This window comes from Rasamsonia emersonii (assembly GCF_000968595.1).
Source record: "Rasamsonia emersonii CBS 393.64 chromosome Unknown ctg1118621760600, whole genome shotgun sequence".
NCBI classification, from domain to species: domain Eukaryota; kingdom Fungi; phylum Ascomycota; class Eurotiomycetes; order Eurotiales; family Trichocomaceae; genus Rasamsonia; species Rasamsonia emersonii.
The window spans coordinates 1-21,944 of NW_013562873.1; the positions used below are offsets into that span (position 1 = coordinate 1).

Here is a 21,944-nt window from a genome sequence, read left to right on the forward strand (position 1 = left end):
TGCACCTCCATGAAGAGCTTCCCCGAGTCCTTGCCCGCACCCCGCCATGATCTCGCCCTTCCCACCCGGATGAAACGGTATATACGGCGTGATGTTGTACACCTTCCCCTTGTACGACGTCCATGCGTCGACACCCTTCCGCCCACTTGTGCGCCTTCAGCATCGACGGCGTCACCCGGATGTAATGCGGCGGCAGATTGGCGCCCCGCAGGTTGTTGTTCGGATTCGACGTCAGCGCGGCCCAGTCCAGAGGCGAGTGCCCCGGTTCGAGAACGACTTTTCGCGAGGAGTTGCGCTGAGCGGGCGCAAGGGTACTGCTGGTGGGACGGCTCGATGGGGGAACGCGGAGGGACGAGGCCGCAGAGGGCGGTGGGCGGAGAGGAGTGGATGACTTCAGTTTGGGAGGGACGAGAAACTGGCCTGCACTGGTTTGCGAGGATGTGGGTTTTGGTTGCTGCTGCTGCTGCGGTAGTCGAGGCGGGGGAGGAGCCATGACGGAGGAGCTGTTCGACGTTGCAGATGGAGACGCAGACGTGGAATTCAAAGGCTCCTGCTGCTCCTGCTCCTGCTCCTTTGCAGGCCCATTTGAAGCTGACCGCTCGTCCGACTTTTCCTTTGTGTTATCGCCATCCAAGTTCAGCGCCGGTATCGGATCTGCAGGTGCAGCCGTCGCAGATGCCTTTGGAGTCGTCTGGGACTCGCTGTCGCTGCTTTCTTTCTCGATAGGTTCAGCATCAGCCGGAGGTATCGATCCATCCTGAGCGTCCTTTTCCGACGGAAAAACGGGGGATTCTTCGGCTGCCTTGGGCTGCGATCGAGAGAAAAGACTGAAGTTCCACATGCTGAGTGGATGCCAGTAGAGCAGAAAACCTCCAGCGACAACGACGGCTCCAAGACTCACCACCCAGCCCAGGCAGACGGGCTGTCGATGCAGCAGGCTGGACGTTATCGTGTTTTGAGATCAGACAATCGCGGGGAGTTCTAATATTAGTTCAAGTCATGGCGGAGATTGGCGCGTGCGAGATCTGCTGACGTAATCAGATCTATACACCTTGACAAAAATATAATTGTTTTGGATATTGATTTTTTTTGTATATTATGGGCTAGTTTGATACTAAATATACTAATAAAACCAAGTTAAGGATAGAAAATTTAAATATGATTAATCACTAGGTTTCTTTAGCACTAATTTTCCATCTTCACACTGACAATTATATGGGACGATATGACCTTTTTTCGATCCTCTCGTGTAGTGATACAGAAAATTATCTCGAACACTCGTGAGAGAACTGTCATTCAAGATACAGCTCCAACATACTAATTTAGTTGCTTCTTAGTTGCTGTTCTGTTTATTGGCTGATAATGGTTCCTGCCGGAATTCGAGTCCGGTCCTGAGTTCATCTGTCAGCTTATGATGTCAGTCCCCATCACCCGCCACGGTCTGCATTTGCCAGAGCGAAACTGCGTTTGCGGCCATGGCTAGAACCAACTTTCATGCGTGACCTGCATGTTGGAATACCTGTCTCTGTGATATGATGCCAAATGTTGCGTACAACGATCATGGCTGCTGCTGATACCGTCCTCCTCTTCGACGCCGGCGCCGGCACGGTAAGATGCCTCTAATCTTTAGAGATAAGACAGGACGCTCATCAATATTAGGCTCAAGGAGGACGACTCACCCAGGAGGATCGCTATGTGCTGCTCTTCCCCGACCAGTTCCCGGCCAAGACGACGGACAAGATTGCCCTGTTTGGTGTCTATGATGGCCAGTGAGGATCCACACTCGTCTGATATAAATCTATATCTTCTCACGTAACGTATAGTGGATCTGATATGGTGTCCGAACACGTCAGACGCCATCTGCCGAATCTCCTCTCCAGCCGTCCTGAATTCGAGGATGGCGATTACGAGACGGCCATCGCCAAAGCCTTTGAAGACGAAGACGCCATCCTGCTGGAGAACGTCATGTCAAATGACACTGAGCCCATCGTCTCCGGGTCGACGGTTGCTGTGTGCATTGTCAACCTGACCAAGGGCGTTCTGGTAGTTGGAAATGTTGGCGACTCCCATATTATGTTTGCGCAGCGGGATCCTGCGACGGAGACCTTATTCAACATGGTGAGCACTCATTCATTGTCGAAGACAATGCGAATCTGACTGGTCGTGTAGGAACGTCTGACAAAGGCACACAAACCGGGCACTGCCTCGGAAAAGCGTCGTATCGAAAAAGCTGGAGGGGCTGTCCACAACTCCAGCGGGACTCCGCGAGTTGGTAAGGAGGCAGCATATGACACAAGATGAACGCACCCCGGCTAATCGCTATAAAGGCACGCTGAACATGTCCCGCGCCCTGGGCGACCTGCAATACAAAAACCCCGTCAACACGCTCGACATCGACGGCAGCACGAAAAGCAAACGAGCGAGCGCGGCCGCCCCCGAAGCCCGCGGCAACTTTCTCACCAACGAGCCGCATCTGCGGAGGGTGCAGCTCGACCGCGACAGCCGCTACGTGCTGCTGTGCTGCACCGACGGCGTGTCCGACATCACCGACGAGAAGATGCTGATGGAGCATGTCATGAAGGAGTTTATGCGGGGGCAGCGAGCGACCGATATCGCGAAGCAGGTCGTCAGTCTGACGGCTGGTAGACCGGGAAGCGATAATAGCACCTGCGTGCTGGGGTTTTTTGATGGGATCAATTCATAGGGGATTTCCATCGGAAATGTTCCCGTCTTGAGAGGTGGAGGAGTTGGTTACCGTAAATCAAAAGTTGATTCAGCGTAGATATACAGTACATCCAGATAGATAGACATAGACAAATTGCATGAGTTTATAAGCGTACATCAATCTTTAAGAGAACCTGGAGGAAGACTACTGCACAAAATTGACCATGTTATAACTTAGTTCGTTAGAGATGATATATATCGTCAAGACCGAGAAAGCAGTCGTCGTCGTTTACTTGTGTGCCAGGCCGATAATCAGGCAGTTTCAAGACCTAGGGCTTAGGGCCGGAGGCAAGGTCTGTCGGATACGCTGGCATCTTGTAAATGCTGCGTCTACATTCAATCCATTAGCGGACAGATATGTACTTTAAATTACAGTATCTGCAGTTTAATGCAGAACTATGCTATGAATCTATCCTGACATATCTCCCTGCTCACAGCCTAGTAAACGAATGGCCTATGGCAGACACCTTTGCAAACGGGATCAAGCTGTCCATTCCCGCACCCTACAGCCATGAATCTAGTCCATACACCATACTCCGTATGCATAATTAGACTTGGACTGAGAGTGAAACGGACGGAGAAAAAAAAGGAAACGGGAACTTGCATACGTACTGTACTGTACACCCCTGTAACCCCGTAGTGTAGGAGATTTTCAAAGAGGGAATAAGTACCATTCCTTTAGCGAGAAGATTTAATGACAAACCGCTACATCTGTAGACAGTACAAAGTATCTGCCCGGCATCCCCCGGCTGATTTGTAGGTAACCCTCCAGTGGGAAGGAAATCTCCGACTCCTACCATACCTATATTGGTACTCAGTCTGGGAAATCTATGTCGGTTACCTACTTTGGTATCGGAAAGTGACTGCACCAAGCCAGTAATCGCCCCGGGAGGTGAATGATCCCTGCTAGGAGCCCGACATGGTGAAGTGAAGATTGATACGGAGAGGGAAATTCCTGTTATCAGCCACCCGGCCAGCAGCTAGCCAGTGAATACCAAAGGAGAAAGTCTATGAGTCAGTGAATGAAGGAAGGGAATTAAGCGAGGCTGTCTCTGCTAGGTATAAAAGCCTCCTTTCCCCTCTCTCCCTCTCTTCCTCTCTTCCTTCTCCTATCCCTTTTCCTTCTCCCATCCTTCGTCTTTTCTTCAGTATATATACCCGACCCATCTATACGTACCTAATCTGGTACATATCTTATCTATCCGGTCTTATACTATAATATATTATTATAATATAGGAACTTCCATCAACCCTCACCAGCGTCCTTTCCTCTCGCACAGCCTCATTGCATTGCTTATGCCATCATACCCTGTATGAGAAAAAAAATCGCTCTTCCTTCTGTTATATATCCAACATGACAAAGCTCTTGCCTTACTATCATATTTTGGCTCTTCCAACATGCAAAAGACGTGCAACCGGCCGTCTGCTACGTTTGGACCCTATTATGGTGAGTACTCCTATCTTCGATTAACGTATTTCTCTGTGTCCGTGCCTGAGTCTGCTAACTTGATATATTAGGTCCAAACTGAGCTCGCACACATTAGTAGTGTGCAAGGGGTCAGCCAAGTCATTGCGTCTGGCGTAAGTGATCACCAGAAGATGAGGGCGAGTTTGTAACTGACATACAGTAGCCCCCCGGCCTTCATTAAGTTCGCCTGCAAGGTGTTTTCCTGGGACATGTGGTTCTTCAAAATTCACAACAGCCACCAAAGTATGTAATAAGCATTGCTATAAATTACTGCAAGTGTTTGTCTGGTACTAACTACTACCTTCTGCTAATACAGGTCCAAAGCAAAGGAAATCCAGCAAATTGGTTACCAACGTATTGCACAGCCTTTACAGTCACGCCTTCGCGACATTCATCTTTTTTTCTTTCTATTCACCCATTTTTTTTTTTGGCTGCGCCGTCTGAAAATGAGTCGTCGCAGTGCCAGCATGGATTTTTCTGGTCCTTCAGGCAACCGCGTCCTGGATAACTGACAGGATTCTTTCTTATCTCCATCGAGCCAAATTATTCAGACGAAGCCGGTCGGGTGGTGAATTCTTGCCCTTTAGAACACTTCGCAATTTTTTTTTTTCAAAAGAAAGTGGCTTCTTGTGAGTATTTCCTTCCTTCTCTCCGTTTCGCAAGGAACTCCGTTCGCAACGCTAACTTTCACAGTGTCAGTGTCTGCTCAGTACATATACATTTTCTTGGTTGATGACCTTGATATCACGTTCGTCAAATCCCGTTCGTCAAATCCCGTTCCGGTCGTGTATACACTAGGCTGCAGCTGGCTGTAGCGAACAGAATGCGCAGCGAATACCTGTGTGATGAGATTCTCTGGAAAGGTCAGTCTGTCCATCTCCGACAAATTTTCTATCTCTGACGCAGAGAAGACCAGAGACATCGGATATCCCAACTGATCCGCCTTTCACTCGCCCCCTACTGGAGGAGGGAGGCTTGATGTCTCCCAGACGCGGAAGACGAAGCAATTTTTTACCACATGCCCTCTTAACACACATATTACCGAAAGGCCTTCACAGTGCGGGAACAGGGATATCCCGCTGTTGTAGAAGCGTCGCAGACGTGGAAGAAGTCGGAAGAGCGGAAATTGTCAAATGTGTCCACCCGACAGACACCTCGTCGAGGCTTAATACCCTGTGGAAGAAGGTGGTCCATGAGCCAGATATCGCCCTGTTGTGGGATGGTGAGATAACTGATGAGACCCTTAAGAAATATCAAATCCAGCGCATCCAGTGTGACTTTGAGAGACTTGACGATGAACATGCGAACCTGAGCCTAAAACCACCTATTATTTTTCATCCACTCCCTCCTGAAGTGACCGGCTGCTGGCTCTAGAAGGGCTCATTGAACACCGATTGCTACGGCCAGGTACAGAACCAACCCTCCCCCGGGCGACGAGCTTGCAGCATGGCATCAGCTAACCAGATGGCAGATCTACACAAAGAATCGCGACTTGAATCGGCAGGGCCACTTCACCCGAAATGCATTCCTGCTGCACATCGTCTCCTTTGCCGCAGCCACTAGCGCTGATTAGCCAAATCAGCCATATCTCACTTCTCTGCAATGTGCGCGATGTTTCAACCCGAGCATCTTGTGGTGGAGAGCGGCTATTCTCACGACATGACGAATCGGCCCAAGAAGCCTTTCTGGACGTATGACTTCCCCCTGAAAGGGCAAGGAAAACACGGATCATTTACAAAGATTCCACCGAGGCCCGTTTCTCACGAAAGACTTTCACCTTGTTCTCCTGGGTATTGAAATCCCCTTTCCTCTTGTCAAACTGGGGGAAAAACAGTATTAAAACGCTCAGTTGCTCTTTTCGAGGATTGAAGAGCCAAAGACCGCGCCAAATAAGCCACAACCGCAGAAAAGGAACAAGAAGTGAAGTACGACTGCGCAGGGCTCCAGCGAGGTTCAAGTGAACAACTCCCAGAAACGCTGGCCCGGGCCGATCACTTGCTCCATCCACGGACATCATGAGGAAGAGAGATATTTGTATGTATGTACATACATGTCCAGGTACATGTACGACAGATACATGCGCCTCCGTCTCTTGAGGCTGATGAGCCCCAAGAGTCTGCGTCTTGCGGCCTAGGCTGCTGTCAAAGTCTTATTCTCATGCTTACTGACGGGGTGAGACGCATCAATGTATGCTTGCCCGGTGGTGTCGATACTGGAGACTCTGTGCTGGTAGAGTACAGGCACGAATCATGGTCAATGGGATTTACCTTAGAGGCCTCCCTGGTGGGCCTCGAAGAGGACGATCAGGTCGATATCCACATTAGGCGCATAAATCCAAATCCATGGAATGCACAACAAGCAGCCCTTCGATTGAAAACACCGGTGCATTCCGCTTTTTCACGCTGTCTGGGTGAATCTTCCAGCCATTCACAGAGCTGAATCTCAATCTCCTCTCCTCAGTCATGGGATTGATGCCAGTGGCTTTAGCCTTGAAGAAGAACTTTGGGAAAACTGCATGTCAGAAGGACCAAATAACGACAAGCTCCTGGCCTACCTACCTCAGTGTCACCCCAAATCGACAAGCCAGCGATGATCGCCAGTTCAGTCTTTTATGAACATGATCATCATGGTGATTACCATGGTAGAGAGGCTGTAGAACACCAAGCTATGAGGATCTTGCCACTGTCGAGCAAGATGGCTTCAATCTGAACGCCCAACAGCGGCTTGTGTCGAGGCCCCTGCGCGAAGTCTTCCTGGTCCTGTGGCTGTCATCCAGAGTCCGGCAGGGACGTATGACTCGGCCCGCTATCTCGCGTCGGAAGATCTCATTATCGGCCGCCTTACGATGGACGACGTCGGGGATCAGCCCCCCTCTCTCCGCGCGTCGCTCATCGATCCTACCGAGGCCGATGTGAAGCATTATGAAGAGCTCACCAATGCGCTGAACAATACGGCCTTCCAACGCGAGAACGAGGCTGCCAAGACTACCTGGTCATGTTTAACTGCGCTTCCGCTGCTGATGCACCCACACCGAGAGACTGGCAAACGGCACCAGGTGCTTATTGCTAGTGCATCGAATGACGTGGTCAATGACATTGCCGCCAGGATGGCAGCCCTGGTGGCCGAGCAGCTGCCTGGACAGGACTGCATTGTGGTCCGCTCCTGTCTGGGAAGAGGTCTATACCTCCTTCTCGGTATAGAATGACGCTGCCGCTGCAATGTTGCAGTGAGAGCCACCAGTCTTCCAACGCTTGAAGGTAACCATGTGGCTCATCAAACAGTTGGATACAAAGCTTGTTGAAAAGATCGATCTCTCACCGACGCCTACCGATTACGCTGATGAGACATACGAGGCGATAAAACGGATAGTCACTGGTGGTGACATACTTAATTTTTTTTTCTAGTACAAGACTAAGAAATCTCGGTTATTCTTCTTTTTTTTTTCGTGGAGCAATTTTGACCATCGACGGAACAATACACAATACACAGCACACCAGATCAGAAGTAGCAGCAAGGAGATTGACCGCATCAAGCAATTCATTATCCAGACCTGGAACCAATGGCACGCTAATGCAGTCTGGGAGTTCATCCAGAGTAAGTGGATGGCCGAGCAGGAGAGAACTCGTCCACTGGGGCCTCGGATTCGATGATATCACGTCCATGTGCAGGTGTACTTGCAGATTTACGTTTTTCATAAGATTGGACCACGCATACCGATGTCGCTATTGTCAAGTTACATGAAAAGATGAGTCAAGTTCGTTAACGAAATCCCAGAAGACGACTGTTAGGAGGAAGTCCCGTTCTGCTGCAGGACAGCAGGTAGCCCATCGCTGTGGACGGGCCCGGTATGACTTCAGCAGAGGTATTAATACCTCCTGCATCAGCCCGCGCTGCTTGATATCTACATAGACAATCCTCGCTCCGTACGATCATCATAGCTTCACGTCCGTGAGCTGGACGAAGACAGTTTGGAGAAAGGGGTTGAAGGTGTACTCTGACAGGGCTGTGTTCAAACCAACATGGACAGCATCGAGGATCCAGAAGCAAGTTTATACAGGGCTCTTTCATCAAGCTCATCAAGCACCGGTCATAGGAGGAGATTGACCGGCAGTATCGGTTGGAAAGCTACATCGCTCTGAGGAGAGGACTAGACGACTGTCGATTCTGTCTGCATACGGTGGGCGCTTCCTCGAACTACACGCATTCCCAGGTCCGGAGGATTTCAATCCAACAACAATGGTCTGGGCCTCATTGCTAGTGTGACAATTGCAAGTGTCTTCCGGAGCTTGCGAAATATGCAAAGAAGAATCAAGCCGTTGCAAGCTGACATGCCCGTCAGGTTCTGAGCCACGGGTGCTCTTTGAAAGGCTAGAAAGCGCTTCAAACCCCTATTACGGCTTCAAATCTCGTCAAATATTGTCAATATCGTCAAATTTCAGCAAAAGTCGCGTTCATCCACATTCAAGAGAGTCGCCAACATTTTTGCAGGGAGCTACCAGGAGTGATCAACTTTGGGCCCAACCAAGATCGACAAAGCATTGGGTGGAACAGTGGAAAGTCAAGACAGCAGCGGAAGTTATGCAACATGGCATTGAACCTTCAACACCGGATGCATCCATCTTTGTCACGGAAGGATGCGGAATGCTGAGACGATGCGAGGTATGTGCATGATGGATTGGAGTAATGACTACGAGAAGAAGTTGTCTAATGTCTCTTCAAGATGCTTATTCGGCACGGATCATGCAGATGCACCAGGTGGTCATGTCCATATCTACATGGGATGGGAACAAGCTGCATGTCAGTGAGCTTGACAATGAATTTTCCTAGACCTAACTGTACAGGGCAGGCGGCATACAAGTATGGGACAAATGGGTTGGTGTTTGACGGAGCGTTGTCCTGACGTATGGGTCACAAATGTCGTGGTCACTTGGATGATCGAAGCGGATCGAGCACTCATGTCTACCGACCGCGACCTCGCCAAGCAGGCTGCCGTTTCAAGGATCCTACAGAGACTGCAGCAAGGTATGCTGTCACCCGTGCCGCATTCAATTCGTACCGTACCATCATCATCCTCTACACCACCGCAATCTGCAGCGCCAGATCTATCATCTTCAGTCTCTGTACGAACAAGACCAATTCCTATTGAAGCGAGAGTATCGAGATGCATGTTACCTAACATAAGGGAGCGACAATTCGGAAACATGTTATTAAGAAGCAAATGTGGTAAGTATCAGTCGGTACTGTCTCTGTCTGGTAGGGACTGACGTTACTAGTATTTACCTACTAGGAACAATGTCAAGGTTGTCGACGAATTGATGCGACATATCTACAAGCATCCTCCATGGTGATTACTTGCAGTACATGCAAACGTTTAAAACGTTACGTATAAAGCTGTCAGCAATAGGCTATCCTTTGCCTAATCATACCCAACCGGCGTCAATCAAAATAATAACGCCATACAACGCCAAGAAAGCGCAGTATCTGGAATGCTGAGGGACTTTCACATAGCAACAAAAGTCCCTTACGATCAGCTTATTATCCACACAGGCAGAATACCTCAATCCCAAGTCGACCCCGCGAAAAACGCGACAAGACCCACGCGGATCCCGTCACTCGATTCAATCACCTTGCTCGTGAACCTCGTGCTTTGAACAATCAATCGCTATCGACTGGAAGTCTACCGGCCCAAGCTAGAGGATCTCATAGTCGGCGAAGTCTACGTTTTTTTTGCACGGCCTCTAGAACGGCAGGCAGTTAGTTATCCGCAACGACTCGCCACTTGCGAGTACAATCGCATACAATTGACCAAAGAGACATGCATGACGGCATTTTTCGAATGCTACGTCCGGACTTAATGTTACACCAGTATATAATACGACACAAGGCACCCTCGTGTCATCGATTGTTGGCTTTCAAGGACTCAAAAATCGACTTGACGGCATGATCGTCGCTTTGACGATCTACTTACTCAAGGAGCTTCGTGAACGGGTTTGTCTGATCTGCAGACAGCTGTACATACAGCGTGATTTCCTCCTGCTCACAAAATTCACTCTACTCACAACTCTCCTCACATATTCATCAATAGACATTATTCAAACTTCTTTCAAAATGTCACTCATCACGCTCCCGGTTGAGAGGTACCTGTATGTACAGACAGAATCGTCAAGGTAAAAAAAACAAGCTCAACCTCCACTGGCACAAAACGCATCCCAAGACTGACGAACTAGTTCACGCCAGAATCGAATGAGAATGGTGGCCAGACAGACAAATACGAAAAGTATTCATTCAGAAATCGTGGACAACACCTTGCAATCGGATCTTGTCAACCTTCATGTTGGTACTATTAATCCTCAGACAAGTCATTTGCAATTATCTACGTGGACGACGCCATTATCGCTGCGTCTACAAGGGATGAAGTCGATGCGATCAGGAAAAAAAAGGAACTGGATAACGAATATCCGCTGAAGGAACTAGGAGAACCCGATAAATTTCTCGGTTGCCACTTGATCCGCGACTATATGACAATGCTACTATTGTTCTTTCCTTTCGCAAGCGCCTTACGTTGACAAGTCTCAAGAAGATGCCGATGGATCCCAAATATCTCCAGCTCGCGTGACAATAACGGAGCGAGCTTTACAAGCAGACTATTATTGCTCCCGGTTGGAACAGCGTCAAAAAAAAAAGGACGCAAGAAGTGTGAGGTTCTGAGAGTTTTCTGGAACGTTCAAACCATTTTCAACAACACGGATTTTTAGCTCAACCGAATTACAATGCGAATATATACATATCAGGGTCAACTGTCTCCGATTCAAGTTAATACGCTCTAGTGGGCTAGTTACACGTCAACAAATTTATGTACATTCAGATGCAACTTGCCAGCTTCTGCTAGCTGGTGCCCTTCATTCATGGGCTTCCCTTTCCGACTGTCCAGCGCCGGTTAGACCTGCAGGACTATCAATCCATTCGAAAAGGAGCAGTATGTACAGTACATGCGCAGGCACGAGCACCTGACAAAAACCAGGGGCTCGTGTCATGCTGATCAGTTCATACATACAAAGACGGGAAGAGCGCGATCGCGAGGGTCTGCTGTCAGAGAGCAGTCCGCTACATTGTTTTCTTTTACTGTTCATTTTTGCTTATCGCGAGCGAGTCATTGTCAGGAAAGACAAGACAAGAGATTCTTCGCCGCGAGCACCCAACCAGCAGCGATGGAATATGAGTCGATTAATTAATCCCTTGCGGAAGAAATGGAGCGCCTCTTCAGATAGATGACCATCATACTGTACGGAATTCGAGTCAGATGAGGAAAGTCAGAGCAGAGAAACAACAGGGATTAGCGGGAAAAAAAAAGTGAAAATACTGTCTCACTGATTTTGAAAAATCGGTCATCTACTTCTGGCGCGGTTGATTTATGACTGACCGCCTGGGAGTAAAAAGAAAGAAAGAGAAGAAAGAGAAAAACACGCCTATCTTACGGCACTTTTTCCGGCACATTGTCAACAGTTCGACCGATGAGGACCTGGACGATGTCTCTTCGGGGAGCATCCCCGTAGAATTTCCCTTTTCTCTCTTTACCTTATCCGCACCGCGTACGATTTCTACATTGCATATATTAGATCTGCATCAATATCCCAGTGTCTAATATATCAATCACAAAAATGTACGCTTTCATTTCTCGGGCATTGGCATCTCTCTCCTCAAGCAGGGCGGACCATGGTGCAGCAGTCATCACTGCGCTACGGGAGTTATTGGGGAGATTGACAGACGGATCCTGCTCGGATCCTTCGCGCTGAGGTCGATCATAAGTGGATGGGGTTTCTGCAGAGCTGCCCACGAATGGCCATGTAGGGGGCATAAGAGGGAGTCAAGGAGGGAGACCAGGGAAAGTCCTGGCGTCCGAAGTGGTGGCGAGTTCATCCGGCTACTACTGCGTGGGCAAGGACGACACGAATACGAGTTGACGAGTCTACCGCTCCGATTTCCCTGCACAGGCTGCTGTCCCTGCCGCTCAGAGTTCCTTGGTCCTCAAACAATTTCTTGTATCCGTTTATGTTGAGAACGGAAGAGCACTGATACCAGACTGGAATGTTACCGTCAACCTTCGGCCGCGAGGAATTCGACACTGGCCTGGCTGACCGGAATCCAAGGTTGAGACTTATGTTGGTCTGCTCGACTTGTCTCAGACAGCCCTACCATATGCAGCAGAACTAGCTGCTACCAGAAGAATCCGGGTCAACTTGATACTTTCAGATCAACCGGGATCCCAGTGTCAATCACCAGAAGCGAAGCCAGTTCAGGAAGGTCAAAAGATCCGGGCATTCTGAGTATTCTCAAGAAAAGATTGGTACGGGACCAGCATACTCTGGAGTACATGTCTCGTCCGTGAGTGAACAGTCGGTGAAATAGCTGGTGGGGGAGCATTCTGCATGTTTCTGGTGTTGACGTCGGTGATGTAACACAATATTTGATGTATGTACCTAATAGCATAGCATGTTCAGTTCAAATCCACACACTGTATTTATTTTCTTTCGTTGTGTCATGCAATCTTCGATCAGGATCTGTGACACAAGTCCATGTAGCAATGTGAAACGCGTCTCATCCCTGAAGGAAGGCATGAACCCTGCATATGGTCTCCTTTGTTGCTCCGCACTCCGTACAAGCGAAGAACCCACAAGGCATTTCCTCGAAAATGGCTCTCATCCTGTTGCAACGTCGCGGGCGCCATGTGGAGAGGCGAGAAGAGAAATTGACTCGAGACGATCCTTGGCGAATGGCCTCGGCTATCGATAAGATAACAACAGCCTATCACAGTTAGCCTGATCGCTCCTTCTGCATCCAAGGTTCAGCCCAGCCAAACTATGGACAGGATGGAGTTCGCTTCCCGTATTGCTCGCTGATGGCATCCAGTGCAGCTGCCAGTCGACTCAGTCAGGCAAACTACCAGGATGGAGGTCCAGCCGATCCCACTATACACCCTGGCCAGATCGACAGTCGTTTTTTTTTTTAGCGCTGGACCGAGAATACTCCGTGTGCTGCACTCCCAGCGCGTAGTGTCGGGTACGGATAAGAATCCTGTCGGAGGAGAAGGCCGTCGAGGCAGCAGATGAAACAGGAAGGTCCCTTCGCGCGCAGGTCCATTATTAGTTAATGGGAACAGGCCGGGCAGCCCAAAAGAGCAGTTGGTTGCCAGCAGGCGTACCGCTGGGCTGGGGTTAACAGTGAACTTGGCGACGGCCTGAGCGTGCGATCCGGCACCGAGAGGCCGGACGTTGCAGGAAGGCACGACCTACCAGTGGCCGACGGCACAACAAAGGCAGGCGCGCTCCCAGCCCAGCGGTCGGCCGCTAGCCCGATCAGGCAGGCGCAATGCCGGCCGCCAGCCTGCTCCGAGGCTCCAGCCAGATTAGGCAGCTGCAAAGGCGGCCGGTGGAGAGCTCAGCGTGACCGTCCGGTCGCTGCCTTTAAGAGACATTATTCGAGCATCCATCCTGAAGCATTCCGGAGACTGTCTCCTGATCTGCTCATCATATTTATATCAAGAGCCTGCCACGGCCCGGACGCCATGCTCCCTCCCAGTCCTCTCCCGCAGCCCACGCCCGTGTCCGCCATCGACCATGAGTCTGGCTGACCAGTTCAAGACGGTCCATGTCGGCCGCCACCACAAGCACCTGAAATGGTCCAAGAAAGAGGCGCCCGTCCTGACCGTCTCGTCCGGCGACGTCGTCACCTTCGACACCATCGACAGCAGCAACGGCCAGATCAGCAAGGATTCCGACGTCTCCGCCCTCAACGCCTTCAAGATCGAGCTGGCTGACCCGGCCTTCGGGCCCGTCTATGTTCGGGATGCCGAACCCGGCGATGCCCTCAAGGTCGAGATTCTCGCCCTGGAAACGGGCGACTGGGGCTGGACGGCCGTCGTCCCAGGGTTCGGGCTGCTGGCCGATGACTTCTCAGAAGCCGATATCAAGATCTGGAAATTCGACCCCGCGTCTGGCTACGCTGAGCTGAAGAAAGGCGTGCGGGTTCCGCTGCGACCCTTCTTGGGGATCATGGGCGTGGCGCCCGCTGCTGACGGCGAATTCTCCACGATTCCCCCTACCGACGCCGGAGGAAACGTCGATTGCCGGGATCTGACGGTGGGCTCGACGCTCTATCTCCCTGTCCAAGTTCCCGGGGCCTTGTTCAGCTGTGGCGACGGCCACGCCGCCCAGGGACAAGGCGAAGTGTGCGGAAGTGCTATCGAGACGCCCATGAAGGCCACCCTGCGGCTCACCGTGTGCAAGAATCACCCCTGGGTGACCTCGCCCCATCTACAGACTCCTCCCGAAACACCGCCCATCTACCCGGTTGTGGATAAAGGGCGGTATGCGACGATGGGACTGGACTCGGATTTGTTGGAGGCCACCAAGAAGGCGGTCCGACACATGATCGAATGGCTCGTCGCCACCAAGGGGCTGACCCGGAGTGAAGCATACATCCTGGCCAGTGTGGCAGGGGATCTGAAGATGGCAGAGGTCGTGGATATGCCCAACCATGCGGTCACCATGAGCATTCCGTTGAACATTTTCGAATGAGCTGTTTGAAACCAGCACTGGACTCTACGATAATATTCCGCATCTCGACTGGGGACTGGGAGAACTGGCATATTAATTTTCGCTTTGTTGACATATTACGATGTAATTAAATTAATTCGTCTTTTGTCTTCTGTTCTACGTCTGAGGGAGTTTGGATGCAATAATCTGCGTATGCAATGATGCTTTGCTTGTGCTCGCCATGACCTGGGACAGTGTTATTTGATATCCTGCATTATTAATACTACTAGTTACTACTAGAATGAATCATACTTATAATAATACATCACCGAGGCATGCGTGCTTCATGACCATGACGTGGAATAACAAATCAATAACCCTTAATTCTAAGAATTAGACCATCTACCTATCAAGGAAGGTCATATGCCTAGGTATGTAGGGAGTATGAATAATGTGCATTCTATATTTAAAGAACACGTACTCCTAAAGTATAAAGTAATAATACGTACTCCGTACATACGTAGGCAACCGTGGGACTCCTAACCACCTTCCTATTTAGGCAGGTACCTAGAAGCTCCAACCCATCCACCAAGTAATAGGTATTATTTTACTCCCCGGGGAAAAAGAAAAAAAAATCGTGAATCTTAGGTAGGTAGGCTGGAGCCTGAGGCCTCCACTTGAGGTAGTGAAACGTGCTTGTTTCAGCCTTAAGAAGGCTTGGCACGGATATTACTATTCCATACGGGGAATTTGTACCCGCTCCTCGGAGTGGATAGAACAAATTACCTACCTAAATCGGTAGGTAGGTAAGTACATACCGAGAAGACGAAGTCCATACGAATACGGAGTGTTGTTATTATTGTTTATCCCAGCTATTTTATTATTAATAATTGGGAGTTTCAGATTGGACAGGGGGGGATAGAAGGGGAAGGGGGAAAGCAGCGGACTCTGGTCTAGGGAAGAGCTCAGCTCAGCTCAGCTCGGGCTTGTAGAGTAGAGACGGTCGATTTCTCAAACCGCTGGGTTGGTTGGAAGTATGTTTTCGCGTGCTGACTTCATCAGTTTTATATTATTTGTCTTCCTGGTTTTTTTCTTTTCCTTGTCCCTTCCAATACTGGTTCAAACTTATAACTACAAGGAATGATAATGGAAATGGCATTTAATGTCCAAAATACTGTATCTATCGAGTACTAAACAAAAACAATTTTGAGCTAGCCTTTTTGGAAAGACCTTTAGCAAAGACAAATAACTATTCTTCTAAGGTGTTTTTCTCTAACTAATGCTTAGGAAACCAGTGAATGTTGTGATGTTCTTAATAATACTCCGTAGTGGAATGGTCATACGTTTAGAAAGATACTCCGGACTCCGGAGTATGTCCCGCTTAAAGACTACTCCGGACAAGCTTGGCTCCGAATACCTGTCACATGACTTCGCGTTGTAGCGCGTCCCGCCAACACGTCCGCTTCAACACGGAATACAACGAGCGGTCGTGTTGACTCTCCCCACGAACATCTCCCGGCGTCAATGGACCCCATTCTCGATGGGCTGAATTCTGCTCAGCGCACCGCCGTCACCTCCCCGGCCTCGATCCTCCAAGTCCTCGCTCCCCCCGGCTCCGGCAAGACGAAGACGCTGACGGCGCGCGTCGCCTATCTCCTGTCGCACCATGGCTTCCGGCCCCAGGACGTCATCTGCTGCACCTTCACCATCAAGGCGAGTCGCGAGATGCGCGAGCGCATCGCCAAGCTGATCGGCGAGCAACTCGAGTCGAAGCTCATCCTCGGCACGTTTCATTCCATCTGTCGCCGCTATCTCGTCGCGTACGGCCATCTGATCGGGCTGAAGAAGGGGTTTGGCATCGCAGACAGCGATGATAGTCTGGCCATTATCAAAGTAGGGGATACTTGAGAAAGGCCCTCTTTTAAAGGAAAGAAAATTACTTTTGCTTACAAAAAGGTTTTTGCGTTTGTCAATGGTAGAGGGTCGTCAAGCGCCTTAAGGTCAATATCCAACCCAACACGGCGCGATCGAGGATTTCGAGTTGCAAAGCTCAAGGCATCGGCTGGGAGGAGTTGGCGGAGAGACATCAGAAGAAAAGCGTCGAGCAGCAGGAGTTTGTCCAGGTTTACCGAGAGTACGAGTCGGCATTGGCTAATTCGAACCTGCTCGACTACGATGATCTGCTGCTGCGATGTGTGGATCTCCTCCGACAGCATCCACACTGCGTGTCGAACGTGCAGGCCGTCCTCGTGGACGAGTTTCAGGATACGAATCGGATACAGTTCGAGCTGATGAACCTCTTTGCGGCCAAGAACAGACGCATCACCATCGTCGGAGACCCGGACCAGAGTATCTACGGATTCCGCTCGGCGGAGATCAAGAATCTGGAGCGCATGCAACGGCTGTACAAGGACACCGCGGTGGTGCTGCTGGAAGATAACTACCGTTCGTCGGGGGCGATTCTGAGTTCTGCCGAGGAGGTCATCGAGCAAGACACGTCTCGACCCGCGAAGAAGCTACATCCTACGCACGGCATGGGCACGATGCCTGTCCTACGAAAGCTACCTACGGCGGCTGCGGAAGCCCAATGGCTCGTCACCGAGATCAAGAGATGCATCGCTCTGACGGGAAATCTCCTCAAACCGTCTGATTTCGCAGTGCTCCTCCGGTCGGCGTCCCTGTCTCGCCAGATCGAATCGGAGCTGGGCAAGCAAGGAATCCCATATCGGATGGTAGGTGGCTTCCGGTTCTTCGACCGAGTTGAGATCAAACTCCTGCTCGACTATCTCCGTGTCGTGAGCCACCCGGAAAATACGGACGCACTGAGCCGTATCATCAATGTGCCATCTCGAAGGATCGGTGACGAGACGGTGAAAATCCTGACGGCAGGGGCAGAGGAGTCCAACATGCCATTGTGGACCTTTGTCAAAGAGGTGGCGCAGGGTCGCCGGTCGACCAAGAAGAGTCTGTCCAAGGCTGCGGACAAGGGCTTGAGCGCTTTTGTTGGCTTGATAGAGAGTGCAAGGCAGAAGTTGCAGGAAAGTACCGATGATTCCGCGCCTCGAATCATACTGGAATTTCTGATCAAGAAGCTTTCGTTCCGGGAATATCTCACGGCGACGTATCCGCTGGATGAGGAGAGTCGCTGGGCCAACGTCGAAGAGCTCTTGGCCCAGGCCGGGGACGCTTCGAACTCCGCCATAACCGAGCACGAGGACAGCCTGCCTGAGATCGAGGGCCTTGAGCAACGACAGGGGCATCCTGGTGAGGAAGCCCTGGCACGTTTTCTGGCCAATGTCGCCCTGTCCACGGAGGTCACCCCCGAGGATGGCGAGCAGCCTCAGGAGAAGGTCACCATCTCAACCATCCATGCGGCCAAAGGGTTGGAGTGGCCGGTCGTGTTCGTTGCGGCTGTCTACGAGGGAATTATCCCGCATTCGCGAGCCGAAGACAGCGATGAAGAACGACGTCTGTTGTACGTGGCCATGACAAGGGCGCAGGCGCTCCTGTATCTCAGCTTTCCACGCCGGGATTCCAAGAACGGCGAGGAGACAACCCAGAGCTCGTTTCTGCCGCAGAAAATCATCGAGAGTCGGTTCCGTCCGACGGGGCCCCAGTTCCATGACAAGGCAGTGTTTGGAATCGCCGACATTCTCCGTCGGGCGCGACCGACACAGGAGGACATGTTGCGAGGCATGGAGGGCCTTCCAAGCGTGTATGATGACCTGTGGACGGCCGATGGGGAGGAGACGCCTGGGACGGCCACCAGATGGGACGGCACCCGGGCGCTGCAACCGACCGATGACCAGGAGCCCTGGGCGAAGCGACGCAGGCTAGACCAGGAAGACAACCGGTTTGGGGGTGGGTATGTCGCATCGTCGACTTACACGATGAACAATGCGGCCAGTTTCTCCGTCTCAAACACCACCCTCTCGCTAGGGTTCTCGACGGCAAGGCAACATCTGGCGACGACGACGCAAGCGACGGGCCAGAACAAGCCGATCAAAGAGACGACGACGACAGGTCGGAAAACAGGCGGATTGACCCAGGGGACGATATCGAGTTTCTTTGGCCAACCGGGAGGGAAGCCACAAGGCTCCAGACCGCTCTTTTCGACGACAATTCCGGCAGCCAGAACAGGGCAAGACGAGCAAATCGGAAGTGGCGTCGAGCAAGGCTCGGTTCCCCGGCAGGCGCAGCAGCAGCAGCAGCGGCAGCAGCAGCGGCTCCCAGAAGAGCTCACCGAGCATCGGGTCCAGCCACAGCGATTCAAGCCACCACGGCCAGTGCTGGAGGGATCCGATCCCAACCGACGATACACGTGGCTGTCGGGGCCGAAAGAAGCCTCGACGAAAAGGGACGAAGGGTCCACGGAAACAGAGACGACGACAGAGACGGCGAGGGCGGCGAGCGGTGAGATTAAAAGTTCTGGCAGCGTCGCCAACGACGTCCGTCCGGCTGCCACGTACCACACGACGACGATGTCGATGGTACGGCAGACGGTGAGAAAGACGCTAGGGATCCGGCGGAGCATGCACGACGGGTGGGCGGAGCGAATGAGCAGGGAGAGCAGGGCGAGTAATGCGAGCAAGGCGAGCAATAATAATGAGAGGGCGTAAACATAACCCAGTTTCTACTCCGTAGAGTGTATATTATTGGCCATAACGATGATTTATGCGCGCATATCCACCGAATGAGAAGAAAGAACCATCTTATGCAGTACAGAGTAGTACATAGAGAGTATAGTGCCGTAGCGGAGTGTGTTGAGTAGGTATGTTGACTGGTGCCACGCATGCAGTAAGTAGTCAGGTACAGTACGGTACCTACCTACATTATTACTACCTTAGCCCATTTGGGTTGGATAATGGCAGGATTTCTTCCTATTTGGCCATGAAATATTATCAAGGCCATTCATTTTTTTTCTGTCTACAATTACATTGGACTGTACTGGATATTACATAATCAGTCTACAGAATCCAGACGACTTGTCACAAGTCAGTCAGGTCAGGTGATGCGGTGTGTATGTACTCTGTAATCGTATACAGTATGTACTACTGTACTGTATGTACATACATACATATGTAGGTAGATAGGTAGGTAGGTCGAAATATCATTCAAAAATCAAATATATATACGAGCAGCTAGCGCCCTCTCTCTTGCCTGAAACTGGACATTGACATTGACATTGCCGCTTTATGGAACAGGGTGAACCGAGTGAGTCGGGTGATCAACTTTACTTACCCTGTAATACCTAATTCTTGCCTTTTTTTAATGTCTTTAATTATATCTAAAGTTAATAGAAGCTTCTATCTAGGTTTAGAATCTTAAATATAGGTAGTGCCAAAAAAGAAAAGCTTTACCTAGGAATGCAGAGAAACGTCCTGTGAAGAAGTGGAAGACATGCTTAGAACCAGACTGATGGGCGACGAAATCCAGTCAGCGATTCAGCAATCCAGGAGATGAGGTTTTAGCCAGCTGATACCTAGGTATATAGTTGGAGTCTTCTTTTTGGAACAACATCTACAGTACCTCGCTTCTGCCTGCTTCTGCCTGAATTACATGACAGGCTCTTCCAAAAGTGACTCACTCGCAGACTTGCACTTTTAGAATCTCCATTCACATCACACTGAAAACTTCTCATAAGACTCTGATATCTCAATCGTACCAACATTCTTGTCCCTGAAAGAAAAAAATTTAACTGGCGCTGGCTGAATGGATTCTTACCTCTTCCCAGATGGTGTCACGCTAAGGAAATACATCGGCGAGGTTCTTACGGTGCAGAACAATAATGACTTCAAACTTACGGAGCTCGTGTCTGAGAAGCAGCGCAATGAGTACAACGAGCGTTGGGCGGTCTTTCAGTCCAGGAAAGTGGACACGGAAAGCGACGTTTTCGTCCTGAAGCTTCGGTTTCAGTATGTACATACGTCTGTCTTCTTGTCTCTTCTAGCTTTACTTTTTGGGTGTTGAATCCACTGAGGAAAAGCCAAACCAACTGAGAATTTTTTTTCCTTCCAGGTTGGACCCATTCTTACTCCGTCAACTCAGCCAGGACGACAGGGATTGCATTCTCGTCAAGGGAAAACGTCGTTTTGAAAATGAATGCAACGCGCTCACCAGCTGTGAAGGGTCGGGGGTAACGCCCAAATTTTTCTACAAGGATGAGCTCCAGCAAACTAATAATACCAGCCCATTCTTCCCTGGGGGGGGTACTTGCGTGTTATCGTCATGTCGAAGGTTGCCGGGAAGAGTGTTGTCGACTTCCACTATGACGACCTATCACAGGGAGACCGACGCCTTATCAGGATAAGACTTACTCAAACTCTCGAGTAAGACTACTATCCAACATGAAATTAAGCAGTCTAGAAATGTCACTGACAATTCCCCACTTTTGCGAAGGTACATACGCCTTCGAGGCTTTGTCTTCTTTGAACCTGAAACAGAGCAGATATTCTATGAGCGATCCACAGGACGGATGTACGTTTTATATCTGTCTTTTTTACATCTAGTATATTCCTATATAGGAGCTCTAACAGGTTTCAAGGTCTCTAGTAGGCCTATCTCGGGCTCACCGGGAGCTGTTTCCACCAGAGCAGGGCACACCGATCACTGAAGGTTCGATCGACGTGCTTGCCTTTGGGATGGGATGGTCACTCAGTTGAAATCGATTAACTCATGTACGGAGTATGTATGTATGTACAGTACATACTGTGCCTAGGTGCTGTACATGGGTAATAATCGTATTTACTTAGTAAGTAAGAGTAGGACAGACTGCTTTGCTGTACCGGGCAGTCCTTTAGAGCCCTCAGAGCCCTCCTCAGTTGAATGTCGAATTTGATAATAATGGAATAAATTGAAAGTCTGGAACGGGCATAAGTAAGGCTTCATTCATTCATTTTCTTCATTCAAGGAATTCAAGAACAAGGACAAGGGCAGAACAAGGGTACACAAGAAACCGGGTACCTGCTGCAGCCTGCCTGCTGCCTGGATGACGTAGTACAGAGTGCTTACTCCATACCTTACTCAAAGGCATTATATCACGTGAGACTGAGACAGCTTAGCCTCATTATTGTCATACTCGTACTGTCATACTCCTGGTGTGGTGGCTTGGCTGAGACTCTGACACCTGGACAGGTTGGATTGGATGATTGGATGGCTGAATTGGGTATTATTATCCTGTCAGGACAAGTCAGCCCCGCCACAACACACACACACACACA

General features: G+C 50.3%; 7 protein-coding genes across 7 annotated transcripts; 6 read left to right on the forward strand and 1 right to left on the reverse strand.

The window, feature by feature from the left end:
* Positions 1 to 67: 67 nt before the first annotated feature.
* On the reverse strand, positions 68 to 841 carry T310_7850 (Heme/steroid binding protein; the record flags this gene model as incomplete). The annotated part of the gene is made up of 1 exon (XM_013469356.1): positions 68 to 841. A coding segment is annotated over one exon (774 nt), but the record flags the coding sequence as incomplete, so codon positions are not given.
* A 719-nt stretch (positions 842 to 1,560) lies between these two features.
* T310_7851 (Protein phosphatase 2C) lies at positions 1,561 to 3,276 on the forward strand (the record flags this gene model as incomplete). The annotated part of the gene is made up of 7 exons (XM_013469357.1): positions 1,561 to 1,608; positions 1,660 to 1,769; positions 1,824 to 2,118; positions 2,170 to 2,272; positions 2,328 to 2,626; positions 2,931 to 3,017; positions 3,100 to 3,276. 7 exons carry the CDS (start codon positions 1,561 to 1,563, stop codon positions 3,274 to 3,276), a joined length of 1,119 nt encoding a protein of 372 aa, XP_013324811.1.
* Positions 3,277 to 6,781: 3,505 nt separating this feature from the next.
* Positions 6,782 to 7,397, forward strand: T310_7852 (uncharacterized protein; the record flags this gene model as incomplete). The annotated part of the gene is made up of 2 exons (XM_013469358.1): positions 6,782 to 6,833; positions 6,913 to 7,397. The coding sequence occupies 2 exons, from the start codon at positions 6,782 to 6,784 to the stop codon at positions 7,395 to 7,397; spliced, it is 537 nt and encodes a 178-aa protein (XP_013324812.1).
* An 814-nt stretch (positions 7,398 to 8,211) lies between these two features.
* Positions 8,212 to 9,508, forward strand: T310_7853 (uncharacterized protein; the record flags this gene model as incomplete). The annotated part of the gene is made up of 4 exons (XM_013469359.1): positions 8,212 to 8,308; positions 8,565 to 8,851; positions 9,034 to 9,415; positions 9,480 to 9,508. The coding sequence occupies 4 exons, from the start codon at positions 8,212 to 8,214 to the stop codon at positions 9,506 to 9,508; spliced, it is 795 nt and encodes a 264-aa protein (XP_013324813.1).
* Positions 9,509 to 13,806: 4,298 nt separating this feature from the next.
* T310_7854 (Acetamidase/formamidase family protein) lies at positions 13,807 to 14,766 on the forward strand (the record flags this gene model as incomplete). Its single annotated transcript, XM_013469360.1, has 1 exon — positions 13,807 to 14,766. One exon carries the CDS (start codon positions 13,807 to 13,809, stop codon positions 14,764 to 14,766), a length of 960 nt encoding a protein of 319 aa, XP_013324814.1.
* Positions 14,767 to 16,057: 1,291 nt separating this feature from the next.
* Positions 16,058 to 20,038, forward strand: T310_7855 (ATP-depentend DNA helicase; the record flags this gene model as incomplete). Its single annotated transcript, XM_013469361.1, has 7 exons — positions 16,058 to 16,094; positions 16,166 to 16,617; positions 16,704 to 19,214; positions 19,691 to 19,740; positions 19,770 to 19,785; positions 19,870 to 19,938; positions 20,018 to 20,038. The coding sequence occupies 7 exons, from the start codon at positions 16,058 to 16,060 to the stop codon at positions 20,036 to 20,038; spliced, it is 3,156 nt and encodes a 1,051-aa protein (XP_013324815.1).
* Positions 20,039 to 20,436: 398 nt separating this feature from the next.
* T310_7856 (uncharacterized protein) lies at positions 20,437 to 21,337 on the forward strand (the record flags this gene model as incomplete). Its single annotated transcript, XM_013469362.1, has 4 exons — positions 20,437 to 20,639; positions 20,773 to 20,933; positions 21,010 to 21,201; positions 21,261 to 21,337. 4 exons carry the CDS (start codon positions 20,437 to 20,439, stop codon positions 21,335 to 21,337), a joined length of 633 nt encoding a protein of 210 aa, XP_013324816.1.
* Between the last annotated feature and the right edge of the window lie 607 nt (positions 21,338 to 21,944).